Raw genomic sequence first — 13,926 nt, 5'->3', positions numbered from 1 at the left:
AGCAGGAAAAAGGGCTTTCAGTGACCACCTCCTGCTTGGGCAGGTCTGTGTGATGAAAAACTGTTCATCTGTTTAACTGAGAACATCCAATGCCATTCACCACCCATCTTTTCCAGTGCTCCTCCTCTCCTTATAGACGTTCACAGGTACAGAATGATGTTTTTATACCATAAAGGCTAAAAGCAGACACACACCTGATGGCATTACGTCACCCACAAGACAGAAACAGCAAGAGCCAAATGAGATTTTACCAGCTGTCTAGTTCTACTTGCATTAAAAATCACTTATTTTACTTCACTAAAAAAAAAATCCACTTAGTCAATTCTCCCAAGATCCAAGGTTTGCATGCATGAGACAGGTACTGGGTTTCCGCTGAAAACCCACGTGTTCATCTGACAACGTGAAGTGCTGGGGAGTGCTGCACATAATTCAGAAGTAGCTGCTCACTGAAAACAAGTCCTTGCCACCCAAAAGCAGGTAAAGAGCAAGGGCACCTCCAGTTACCACCCCTACCCCCTGCCCAGCGCAAAGCTGCTCTCACCGACTCGAGCAGCAGACTCCTACAGATTTTGAAAATGAAAGAAAAATACATCCAGCAGGACAATTAATCCACACTTTGGCTAATACAAGAATTACAAGCAAGGTGACTTCGGAGCCAAGAAAACCCCATTCTAAAGGAAAAACTCAGAACACGCTGAAGAAATCAATAAGGAACTTCAGCCTCAGTTCTGACACCCCTTGGCTCTCCGAGGAAGGCTGTTCAGGTAGGCACCAGCTCTTCCTTCCAGCATTCATTCCAGCCACGGAGGTGGAATTGGGTGCCCCTAAACCAGAAATAACCTGCCATCTTGTCACCAACTTGAGGAAACCAAGGACTACAAAAAAGAGGACTCTGATCCTGCTCTGTGTTTCAGAACTAGAACGGCAAGCTCCAGATCTAGTTTTCGGAGTGGCTGTAAACCCAGCGTTGGGAAAAGCTGTCAACACTTAAAGAGTCCCAGAGCAGCCCACCACAGAGCTGAAGGTGAAAATCTGAGTATTTGCACAACACAAGGTGCGCAGGGCCATTCAGTGGGCTCTTCACACAGACAGAAGCACGTAGGTAGTTCAAGATGTTTAAATAAGCGTTACTTATCTCCTCTAACGAATGTTACTGCGTTCATATTAACTGCATTAAAAAAACAGAAGTGAGGGAGGCAGATTTTAAAAAAAATAAAATAAAATAAAATAGGTCCTCCAAGAGAGCCTGACCACACGTTAAGCTTCAGCTCCTTCGTCGTGACAGGAGGAAGTTCATTGTCAGCTTTGCCTCCTACTTACTAAACACAGAAGCCTTCTCACAGTGGTAACAGGAAAGCAGCCGTCTCATTTTTCTCCACGCAGCGAGAGGCCTTCCTTCTCTCCCCTCAGAGAGCTCGGAAAGGCTGAAGCTGCCGAGTAAAATTCTGAAAGTTCCCTCATGCCCTTGATGTCAGATAATGTGGTCATTTGGCACATCAGAATTAACATCCCTCTCAATATTTCTAGGGATTAGCGCACTCAAGCTTCCAGCACCTCAAAATTTAAAAGATTATGATCACATTTCCTGGACTAACGTCACAGTAATGGACAAATTCAGGACAGTGTCTGGGCTACCTGCAGTGCTCTGGGCATGAAACCAGCTCCGGAAAACAAAGTGGTGCCTAATCATACAGTCCATAAAGTGATTTTATCTGATACTATGCGTTAAGAAGAAATTGGAAGTGTTAAAACAAAAGCAATTCTTCTGTGTGAATACCAAGCCTGTCGCTACATGGGTTTTTGCCTGAAGAGGTATCCAGGAGCAACTAGGCCCCACAGGCTAGGATGCTCCTGAGCTCTGGTTATTTGCAAGAGCAATAGTTTAGCAAGAAAGAAGAGTGGAAAGAGGGATGACAACGCCAAATATTTTACCTCTAAGCAACAGTTATTCCAAATGCACCACTGTAACACAGCGAGTTACTCAAAAGTAGCTCGAGAAACAGGCCAGGGACATGGACAAACCCCAACAGTGTCAGGAGGAGCACAAAAGAGAGAGTGACAGGAGAATATAGTAAGGGACCATAGTTAAAAAATGGCACTAAAAATCTCTGAAGAAGACAGACAGTGCTGAAGAGAAGCAGGTTTAGTAGAGTGACAGATGTAGTGGAAGAGGAGGAACAGAGGAATATTTGGCTGCAACACCACACTTAAAGTTAAAAAAAGTAGGGTTTAGTACAAGCAGCTTTCAGGATTCACCACCAATCAAAAAGAATCTCGGAAAGGATTTTGGGTGTACTTCACCTACAGTTTTGCTTTTTAAGTGGAAAGACTTGGCAAAAATTATTTTAAATACCAAAAACCCCACCACCATTCTAATTAAATGGGTACACCCTCACAATGTGCTGCAGCAACTGGAACTACTCAAACTCAATAAAGCGTGGTCTGATAAAGCAGGCAAGAAACCAGGACTGTCAAAAACCAGCCCAAGAAAAAGATGTTTCAAGTAAAGCTCAGGTAAGTGGCTTGAAAAGCACAAGTGTTGTTTACCGACGATTGTGCATCCAGAAGCTATTATAGCCACATCCAAATACATACCAGCAGCAAATGGAGCGAGCGCAGATCTTTAGTATAGTGAAAAAGGTTCTGCAGCACCTCTTGCACCGTTTTATCCTCTGAGAGATGCTAAATAAAAATAAGTAAGTGACACTTTAATCATCTCAGCCAATCATTTCACACTCACCGGATAAAATACCGATTAGCTAACTTTCAGAAAGAGCTCAGCTCATGCTGGACAATACAATTCTTCATCTCTAGCATTAACTTTCTGGTCTCTTTTGTAACACTTCTAATTTTATTCCAGACTTCAATAAGCAAAGATTCTCTATCGTAACTTGATTTATTCCATATCAAACAGCAAAATTAAATACTAATTCTAGGTAAAGGCTTTATACTTACAAACTAGTCTTAGTTTAGCAGTTTTACTAAAACCAAATATAAAGAGCTTTAAATACCTGAACATTATTATTCCATTTTTGTGCAAAAGACTCGTCAGGAAATGCAGCAGGAAGAGAAAGCTGTTCCTTGAATATCCTAATGTATTGTTTAAAATCAAAGGAATTCATCAAATAGATCTGGCGGTGAGAGAACCTTGATTTTACTCTCTTCTCCAAAAGCTCCAGGATATCCTTATTAAAAAAAAAAAAAAAGTTTTAAAAAAAAAAAGATGATGCATTTAGTGCATGGTTTCCTACACTAAGAACTACAAGAAAACACTAAAGTTGTATTAAGAAGACAAAAAATTAAATTCTTAGGCTGAAAATGCTCTAACAAGACCTTTGCTAATTATTGCAATTGATGTGCCTTGCAATGCCTAACGACCAGCCATTTACCCAGAGCACGTGATGCCTGCGTCACACGGGCTAATGAGTTGCTAGGATACCCGGCAAAATTCCTCCATAGATTATGTAAATATTTCAGTCCCTTCAGTCTGCTTTCAAGACCTTGCAGCCTATCGGGGCTCCAGACAAGTTGTCCGTGTCGCCCAGCCGCAGGCTGGCACCCAGCAGTTCACATGCCTTTTGTCGGACAGAAAGAATCCAGCTTAAAAAAATGATTTAAAAAAAAAAACAAACAACAAAACACCTAAGAGCCAAATCTTCTAAGATCGTCACACAGAACTAAGCAGGTCTGCCACGGAGCTGTCGGCTGACGATGTGAGAAAAAAGCTGACTTTTCGGGGAACACACAGCAATAGATTCATCCATTTAGAGAAACCCAGGCGGTTCCCCTGCCTCATACTGGGACAGAATGTGACACTCCCAGTTTCTAGGAGTTCTGAACAGGCCTTTTGGGGGTTTAAGGGTTTGTTATAGGTCAGTTTTGGTGTTTTCGCTTGCAGTGAGAAAAGGCCTAAAGGATACTGGAATTCCTCACCAAAAAGCGTAAGTAGAGAGCCAACAGCGCAACATTTTTTTGATTTAGGTCACGTGCAACAGGGACCAGTGATTTTATAAAGAACTCAGAAGCAACATTTATCACCACAGCCATGGGACAGCCACTGAAATCACATTCAAAAGCAGAGCAATATGGGGTTCTAAATTACATGTGGTTATGATACCAGACTCAGGACAGTAACGAGGCAAATGGAAAGATTATAATTTAATAAATCAACTATTAACTATTCTATTCACTTCCAGAAATTTGCCCAGCTAAATAGCACCTCAACCAAATCAACCCCACATTCAGGCGTCAGTGAAAGGTTTATTTATTCATCCCATTAAAATCTGGCTATCTTCACCACCAATCTAGTTCATTGAGAAAAACAGTGTAATTTTTATAAAACATCAGGTTCTATAGAGGTACAAAGTAATTATTTCACAATAAACACATAATCTGTCCACAATTCCCTACAATGTCACTATAAAAACCACAGCAAGTTTAATATGGTTGCTAAACCCCTTCTGAACATGGTAATACTGTAGGAAAAGTGTCCTATTGAAAGGTTTGCTTTAAAAATAATTCCTTATCCTCAGAGCAATGATTTAAATACTTGTAGGTTACTGCAAGTCTCTGTACCAACTGCTGACAAAAAACTGAAATGCCCAGGACCCTCTCCAGAGAGGGAATGATGGAATAATAAAAACAGCCACGTGGATAATTATGACTCTTCCGCCTTGTGTCTCCTGCGACACGGAAACCTGCTCCTCTGGCAATAAAACTGCAGGCTTTGCCGTTCTTTGGTCATCCAAGTTTGCTTTGAGTGCAACTGATTGGGGTTTTTTTATTCCCCCCGTGGCCCCCATCTGAATTCAGAAGTCAGGAAAAAGCAGGTACCTGACAAAAGTCTCTTCGTAAATTAAGTAAGGTTTCAGGAGAGGAGAAAACATTCTGACCAAGAAAAGTCTCCTTAGAACAGCTAAAAATTTGGAATGAGAAAGTGCAATTTCTTACCTGTCTACATGTAAGTCCGATAACTGTGACTGGAGTCTGTGCTGACTGGGATATATCAAAAAGGTTATAGAGCAGCGTCTGATTCTTGTGGTGAACAAACAAGTCAAATTCATCCAGTATAAACAAGACTGGACAACTGCTATTTCGATCTCCTGAGATTGCAATTTTAAATGTTAGTAAGGTAACTTCATCATCAGACCTCCATCCCTACAGCTTTCATAAATTGCAGTTTTAGCAAGTTACATATTTTCTTTTAGCTCTTGACTAAGCCCACCTTTCACGTAAGTTCTGCTAAAACAGTGAAAACAAAAGTACATGGAGAATTTGGTAGGGTTGTGTAGTGTTCTGCCAAGCATCATTTCTGGTTGCAAGGCAAGACTGACTCCTGTGGCAAGTTTTTAAACACATGGTCTTTTTAATAGCTTAAAAACTGCATAAAAGAATCTGCACTTCATAACTGATCATCAGACACAAGCCTTTACAGCATCAGTTACATTATGTATAATTTTTTTTAGGGTTATGTATTTTTTACATGATCTTGTAACCATTCTAGGCCGAGATTTCTTGTACAAGTAGATGAAAAAACATGTACATACTAACTTCTCAGTCAAGTGACAAGCACACACATACACGTTTGAACAGGGGCTAGTGCTCACCTTTCCTTAAAGCTTCAAGAAGAAACACAAGATTTTCAGCAAAACTGCCCTACACAGAGAAAAAATAAGTTTACCAACAGATTTTCAATGCCATGCTCAAAATTATCTAGCTACATCAGATTCAGGCACATAATGAAGCCCATCTCCTAAAACCCTGCTTTCAAAACCATATTTGAAAACTTACAATTTCACTTCATGTTGTACAACCAAAACCTCTTCAGGACAAGAAAACTGAGTAAACTCTACATTGATCCACTTTCTTACAGTCTGAAACCTCAGACACGGAGTTATTAGCAATCAGAAGAACATCTACAATAAGCTAAATTTCCAAGTAGCTTTATCTTCCCTTAAATAGCTACTGCATAGTCATTTTCCATCTACACTCATGCAAAAACTGCCACCTAACGTGCTCCGCTGAGAATAATCACTCTGCCGTTTGTAATTTGCACCCTTATTACAGCTGAAAGGATCAAACCTTCATGACAGAGAAAAACAAACTGCTACGGCCATCCTGCCTCAGTTACACACACATTTACACCCTCTGAAGTAGAGATGGGAAATAACTGTGACTGAAGACCACAAGCCCTAACAAAGAAGGCAGAAAAGCCAATTTGTTCTCCAAATGCGAGTTGCAGAAGCTAAGAAAGGAGAAATTTCTACAGAGAGAAGGACATTCCTGCAAATCAGTATGTTTCTGTGCCCGTGTGCAACCAAAGGGATTAGATGGCTCAAGTTTAAAGTAGTACTCCACAGTAACTTCAAGGGAAAAGTACAGGGGAATGAAACGTTAAGTCCAGTTTTGCCTCCAGCATTTTTGGCAGTGAAAATGTGGACCCTGAAAGGTTGTTCCAGTTGAAGGAAAAAAAAATAAAACCACACACAAAAACCCCCTCGTTCAAACATCTAGGCTGAAATGGCATTGTCATGCACTGCCCAGGGAAGTGGTGGAGTCACCGTCCCTCGGAGGGGTTCAAGGAGAGGCTGGATGTGGCACTTAGTGCCGTGCTCTCACCCATGTGGGGCTGTTGGGTCATGGGCTGGACTTGACGATCTCAGGTCTTTTCCAGCCTCAACAATTCTGTGATGAAACAACTTGCTATTTCCTTTTACGATCACAGCTGTATTTGGGGAAAATTTAGCTCACCACCAGCAAGGGTTTTCCATTCTCTGTATCTAAAATCATTTGGGATAAGTAAAATGAACCTTATCTGGTGAGATTTCACCTTTCTCCCCTCCTTATAATTCTGCTTTAGCCACTTGGATTGGGCATTACACATGACTCACAAAAACGGAAACTCTGCCTATCTCTAAGGCCCTGTCTGTGAGTAAAGGAGAAGATGATGCTCAGAGGGATCTTCTGTGGTACCAGAAGGTGGCCTCTCCACAACACTCATGGAGTAACAGGCAACAGCCAGGGCAGCTCACATCACCAACCCAAGCTATTTCATGCTCAAACAAGCGAAACGTAATCCGAAGCTCTTCAGTTATTCTCTTTACTATTGACTTTACTACTAATGCAAATGAGTTTCTTATCTTCGGGAAAAGGTCAATAGAAGCAAATATTCTAATAGAAATTCTGTGCAAAATGAGAGCTCTAGGAAGCCGGGATAGATTTCCCTCTGAACTAGAAAAATTTGCAAACATACTAAAGATACTGCTTTTTGGCTGCTGAGCTTGCTTACTCTTTGTCTTGAAATCTTAAAGCCAATGTTTCCAAAATACTCTACCTCTCTAAACAAAGTCTCTTTAGAATACTTAATGTTTGTTTCATTTAGAGGCTAAGAGAGCCTTTCTGTTCTTGTATTTTTTCCACTGATATTTTTTGAAAAGGTAATCAGGATGCAACAATATTGGTCAATTTGCAAAATGTAACACCCAGCACTTGTGTGGAACTGAAGTACTTGCTGGCACACTTCAAGTGTTTGTAAACCAGACTCTTCACAGGTAAATGCTGCCACAATCCACTACTGCCATCAATTATTAAGCATTTTAAATGAGAAACCTCTGAGAAGAACAAGCCCACTGCGATTCTGCTAACAGACTTTCAAAGCCCGTTCAGTCTCAACAAGCTGCACACTATAAAGCTAGTTTCCTAGGCAAGGGTTTTTGCAGGAAGATAAGTAAAGAGTATAATAAAATTGATCCTTACAAAAACTTTGTCTCCCACCACGTTTTCCAGGTGCAACTGCCTGGTGATCTCCTTCAGGGCAACTTTATCATTAGTCTGCAGGAGTCCTGCAATAAAATGATTTTTTCATGAAGAATTGGCAGTTTTCCTTTGCACCAAGAGGCCATGCCTACAGCCATGAGAAACTTATCCAGAAGCTTCTCTCCATTCCCAGCCTTTTCAAAAATTAATACCAGGCAGTAATTTTCCATATGTAATAAATTACTTCAAACAACTCAATCACAACCAAACCAATTTTTAAAATTTTGAAAAACCATTAAAAGCACACAAGTGTGCTCTACAGAGAGAGATATGAAGAAAGGCCCTTTGGACCTCACAGACAAATGTGTTCATAATCAAGGCCGAAATAAAAATTTTTGTTCAGTACATAGGATATATAACTGACTAGAACATAACATTTGAATATTTCTGTATTACTTGCCATTCAGACGAACTTCCAAGATGTTCTCTCTAACTTGTTTCATTTCCTTGAGCTCTTTTAAGACACGGTTTAATAACTAAGGAAAAAATACATGATTTCTTTATAAGAAGATTAATACATTAAGAGAAGCACATAAATGGATATTGTCAGAAAACAGTATGTGCAGTTTCATTAGATAATTTTTTTTGAACATTTTTAAAACTCAAATACTAAAACTTCACATTCACTATCATGACTGTAGCAATTAGATTTGTTCATTCTTGGAAAGAAATATAAAAATAACTTGATTACGTTAGTCACTTTTTTGAGGGTAATATCTTACTGCTTTAAAAATCTCCAAGAGAGCTTTACCAGTTTGAGATGTGAGAGAATTTGTCTACTTAGCATCACATTTGGCTTCACTGCTTCATTAGATGCTGTAGAACAAAAATCTTGGCTTTACATCTTTAAAGACACTATGCTTACTCTTTTCCTCCAAGTTAGAAGCGTGAGGCAAAATTAAATTGCACATAACTACGTCAACTACTGCTTATAAAACTTACAGTCCGTCAAGAACTTGCACTTGGGAGAAGTCATAAGGAACTTGTGTTAAAACACATATAAGTAGGGGAAATGCTAACTTTTCATTCACTTGCTACTTTGCTTTTGCTTCCCATCTACGTGTTTATACTTATATACACATACATTTACAATTTTCTTGAGAACTAACATCTTCACTTCATAGAGAATTAAAAAAAAAAATCATTCATTTTGAATACGGGATTCACTTACTTATATTCTGGCAGGAAGGATCACAAATTTTCACCTTCACTATCCTTACATAAAAGGTTTGGAAGAAAATGTAAACTTTAATTAAACAATAAAAATAGTTTGAGTTTTGGTGACCAGAGGACACGTGATGTTTGAGGAATTGTTTTCTTGCGGGGTTTTGCAAGACCTTCACATTTGCTCCGATTTGCTTGCAGTATAGAGCTCATCCATCCTTTTCTATAGGTATTGTGTTCAGAAGCAGATACAGTTAAGGCTCCTAATTCAGGTGCCAATATTTGGATACTTGGGAAAAAAAAGCTTATTCCCTTTTCTCAAATTTCTACCCAATAAGCAGATACTATGCATTCTGGCTATTCCCTTACCCCATAATCTCAATTGTACCTCGGAAGTCTACATTGCAAATACATGAAAATCTAAAACCTATTTTCTGCACTACAAGAGCACTTGCTGCTTACCTACAAATCTGTCACTTTTACAGAGGAAGCCCAATAGCAATAGCAGGTTAACTTTTAAAAATTAAGCAATATGTGGCATTAATTGCAAAAATGAACTTCTCTGTGGCAAGAGCCATTACAGAATTGCACCAGGACAAATACTGAAAGAAAGCAGGATCTATCCAGATCACTGAGCAACAAATGCATTTTGCTCTGAAAAAAATTCAATTTTACATGTTTTGGGTACCTTTAGCACATCATGAAACCTGGTGAAGAAGTGTAAAGAATTCCAAAACCATGAATATTTCTGCAAGCCACTGTGGAGGTGGACAGGTACATGGTTTTGTCAGCTGCTATTCTATTTCACAAAATCTCTAGGAACTCGGCATTAGAAAAAAAAACTCAGAGGATTGTTAGGAAGCAGATTTTCCCATAATGTTATTCAACTGAATTAGCTCACAAGAAGTCCTAGAATGTTTTGAAATTATATGTAGGTGATTAGCAATTCTCTCTTTAAAAGCAGGCAGAGATGAAAAATTAGCTCCAAAAGTTCCCAGGACTTCAGCGAGGTTATCTACCTCGTACTTCATTTGACCTTCTAGAAACTTCTAACACGTGTTATACCGCAGTCTTTCCTGATCCTCGGGGTCCAATGATGAGGGCAGAGTTACTTTCTCCATGAATAACAGTTCGTTTCAGCAGTTCCATCAGATGCCTGTGTCAACAACAGCAATAGGTTAAAAACATCAAACCAGAAAACATTCACTGAGACTAAAGAAGAATCTTTAGAGTGTAAGAGAAAACTTTATATATTTCAACTTGTTCTACCCCTAATGGATATTACTATTGTCATGATAGGTCCTTTCTTCCTAACTTCCATCTCCACGTCTGGATGACCCTAAGAAAAAGGTTTCTTTTAAATATGGGTTTCTACTTCAAGAAACGTGATGTTGGATTCCAAAGTTTAAGATTTACTTTTAACACAGCTTACCAATAAAGAGGAGGAAAACTAAAGTAAGCACAAAAATTCACAAAAGAATTTAACTTTCTGGGTCATTAAGCACAGCCTTAGAATATGCATTAAAAATATCTCCTCAGGCTCAAAACCACAGTGTTTTGAGAAACAAGAAAAACAAAACTCAGAACCTGAGAGTTGTACAGAAATTCATAAAACCCAAAGGAAATAATTTTTAGATGCATGAAGCTTCAAGCCATTTAAGGCTGCATAATTTAGAAAAGCAGAGGTAGCAGAAAATTATGACCTCACCTGACTACTTTTCTACTGTGGTTAAAATAGAAAATACTTGGTACTTGAGTCTGCTCACTCACCTGTACTGAGAGTCAACCCCAAACAGTCTTCCAGTAGCATTATGGTGACAGAATCTTTCACGTAAAATTTTTTGCACCTACAGATATAATATAAGACAGGTAGAATGCTTCGTGCTTCAAACACAGAATGTACCAATAATGTAGTGACTGCAATGAAATAATACTAAAATACACAGGTTTCTGTGGTGTTACAAATACTCTGTAACCTGTAAATTTTAATTATCATCAATGATACAGGGTCCTGAAAGTTCATGTAATTCATAGTACTAACTTTTTGTGTAATACAGGCAAAACAAAACATTTACGAGACGACTTAAACAAAACACAACCCACTTAGTTATTCCCCCAAATTCTCAGTGAATACACTTTGCACCACTCCCACGTCACAGCCTTCAAACATTTGAAAGTATCAAATTTAGAGTTTCTTCAAAGGCTCAATTCAGATACCTTGTTCCCAAAATTTGGGAGGGGCGTAGGAAGTAGTGTGATACTGAAGCGAATATATTGCTTACAAAGGATGGAATGAAGTCCACCCAGCTTGAAGTTTAGACCAAGTTCTGAAGTCCTTCAAATTGCACAGTGAATGCCGTTCTTTTAGCTATTCTTTTGGATGTATTGCTTGGGATATCTTTAGACGTATGTGTACACTGACGTCAGTTTTCCACATTAGGAACTGTTACTTCAAACTGCATCTTCAATTCCCAAACAGCCAACCTTCAGCATCATTGCATATTTCTTCCTACCACTTCAGCAGCAGCAGGCAAACTGGACAATGCTCGGTTTTAAAAATTTACAGGAGTCTGTAATGGTACTTCCCCCCATCCCTCATTTAAGCTATCCTAAAATACCTGAAATACTCCATGCTTTTATAAGGCTTGGTGTCCAGTTTAAGTGCTCATTGTCAAAGAATTTCAGAGTTTAAACAGCAAACTGCTAATGAAGTGATTTTCCTTTCCAATCACACTTGAGCACCTTGCCTTTCAGTTAAGTTGACCTGAAAACGAACTATGCCATCGTCATGCATCTCTGTGCCACGATTGCCACTACATTCCTTCTTTTAATCAGAGCTGGTTCATCTTCCCTCCCACATGGCTTTCCTCTACATTCTCCAAGTTGCACCTCTTAACTGAGTCCTTTTTCGTTTCTGCGGAATCCTAAGACATCACCAAAAAGTGCAGTGCCCTATCTCAGGAAACCACAGGCTGAGGCAATACTGTACTGCAGATGTTTTGGGTTTCTCTCGCCTCAGGTGGTAGTTACTCATTCAGGCCTGTCACTGTCCTGGGGTATGTTACTACCAGCCCTTTAGTATGTTGAAAATACGTCATCTTCTAACACTTAGCTAATACCTAATTTATGATGGAATTACCAGCATCAGCTCTCACTGGGTTTGGTTTAAAACTAAATACATGCAGGTGCATCTTTGTGAAGTGCTCTCAGCAAGTCAAAATAATGGAGACAAGAATGACAGAAATCGATTTCGCTAGTACTCCCGCTTTATGAAAGGAACTCCTTTTTAACGTGAGCTGTACTTCTCTACCTGATTTTTCAGTTAATTTTTCTTCTACTAAAGTCTTACTGATTTAATTTCCAGATTTATTCTGTTTCAGTGAATAATCTATCTGAGCAGTCAGAACTGTCCATTCACAGGTGAAAAGGTTTCCTCCTATAAAGGGATTTTATAGGTAAATGAGGGAAAGATATTAAAATACAAGAAAACACAGAACAAGAGGTAATGCACTATGAAATGCATCACAGTTTTTAAGTAATCACTTTGAGAAAACAGAGTAATAAAGGTTAAAAAACCCCACCAAACTGAAAACTGATTTGGCCACTGCTGTACTGCCTAACCTCAGCTGTTAAAAAAAAAGTCACCTAAGTGATTCAAATAGAAAAGGTAAAGAATCTGATTAGATAAAAACAGATTTATGCAAATCTTTGCCACAAATGGCTGTAAAAGTGCAAGACCATGCTTTGCCATTTTCATTAAGACCTCAAAAAGTAAATCATTAACACTTGAAGCAAGAAAACATCAGACAAGAAGCTGAAAGAAATACAGAATTGCACACCCATAAATGCCTTTTTAACTGGTCTAGTATAAAGCTAGAGAACGACATGGATGGCCGAGGATCAAAAAGTTTAATAGCTTAAAAACAAAGCCACCTAATAAAGATGTTACCAACCTGTGAAATGCATTCTGCATTTGTTCCACTGCTCTCCTTCAACTTACGTTTACTCATTGCAGAAGTTTTCACCTTTAAACAAAAGAATACAAAAATTATACTGAATTACTTTGTTTTCCAAGTAACTGTTAGGAACCGTACTTAGATGTCAGTAAACTAAATTCAGTACAGCAAATGCAAGGCAGTTGCTCATTTGTAAGAACTTAAGTTGTCATAAACATTGGCTCTTAATTGATTAAAAAAAATTGACAAAAATTGATAAAAAACCCAGATAAACACCACAACTGAAGCATTCTGAGTTCATTTCTGATTAGAGGAAATCCACATTTACATACAGCTTCTGAACAGTATTTGCTTGAGGATGCCATTCAGCACCATGCAACCAGTACTCAACGCAACGGATACGAAAGCGTTGTCCTCAAGTCTTTTTGCAAAGTTTCTCAAGCAAGTTTTTAACAGCAGCGATGACATTCACAAGCCTCAGCGACGTGCCCGGTCCCACGAAGACAGTGCAGCCATGCACCAGCTGATCCTGCACAGACCCAGGAGCGGCACAGCTCGGGCTTTATGCTGCAGAGCCACTATTGTGCGCAATCAAACGGGCACTCTTCAAGTAAGTTGCACTAACAAGCAGCATACGTACACCTTGTCCTCTGACCATTTTAACCGTTTAAGATGGTTCAATATCACGTATTTATGTTTCCGCAGCTGGGACAAGCTACAGGCACGTAACACGTTAGGCCCATTCAGTCTTTAAAGAAATAATTGGCTGTGCTGGTGCAGCTTATAACAACCACGGGGCCTCTCTGGATACGCAACGATTCTCCCTCTGTGCTAACAGAAAGCTTCCAAGACTTGCTCCACAACAATTTACACTTATTTTAGCGCAGCCCGTTCCCCTCTCCCACAGTTCCGTTCCTTCTCCCGTCAGGCACCGCTCAGTCCCCCGGCGCAGGAGCAAAGGACGACTCTGGCTGCTAAAAAAACCCATAAA

At 39.4% G+C, this 13,926-nt stretch overlaps 1 protein-coding gene across 1 annotated transcript in view; it reads right to left on the bottom strand.

The window, feature by feature from the left end:
* The window catches only part of ORC4 (origin recognition complex, subunit 4), a 16,380-nt gene extending 3,386 nt beyond the window's left edge, over positions 1-12,994 (bottom strand). The window contains exons 1-9 of the mRNA XM_009870682.1: positions 12,933-12,994; positions 10,750-10,826; positions 10,045-10,135; positions 8,216-8,291; positions 7,756-7,841; positions 5,607-5,655; positions 4,951-5,102; positions 3,012-3,185; positions 2,596-2,682 (exon numbers count right to left, since the gene is read on the bottom strand). Of these exons, the coding sequence (XP_009868984.1) occupies positions 2,596-2,682; positions 3,012-3,185; positions 4,951-5,102; positions 5,607-5,655; positions 7,756-7,841; positions 8,216-8,291; positions 10,045-10,135; positions 10,750-10,826; positions 12,933-12,989 (849 nt within the window). The 5' untranslated portion in view covers positions 12,990-12,994. The remainder of the gene's footprint in view (positions 1-2,595; positions 2,683-3,011; positions 3,186-4,950; positions 5,103-5,606; positions 5,656-7,755; positions 7,842-8,215; positions 8,292-10,044; positions 10,136-10,749; positions 10,827-12,932) is intronic.
* Between the last annotated feature and the right edge of the window lie 932 nt (positions 12,995-13,926).

Source organism: Apaloderma vittatum, unplaced genomic scaffold, assembly GCF_000703405.1.
Source record: "Apaloderma vittatum isolate BGI_N311 unplaced genomic scaffold, ASM70340v1 scaffold38085, whole genome shotgun sequence".
NCBI lineage: Eukaryota > Metazoa > Chordata > Aves > Trogoniformes > Trogonidae > Apaloderma > Apaloderma vittatum.
The sequence above is the reverse complement of the archived record's forward strand: the minus strand, read 5'-3'. Positions and strand labels throughout refer to the sequence as shown.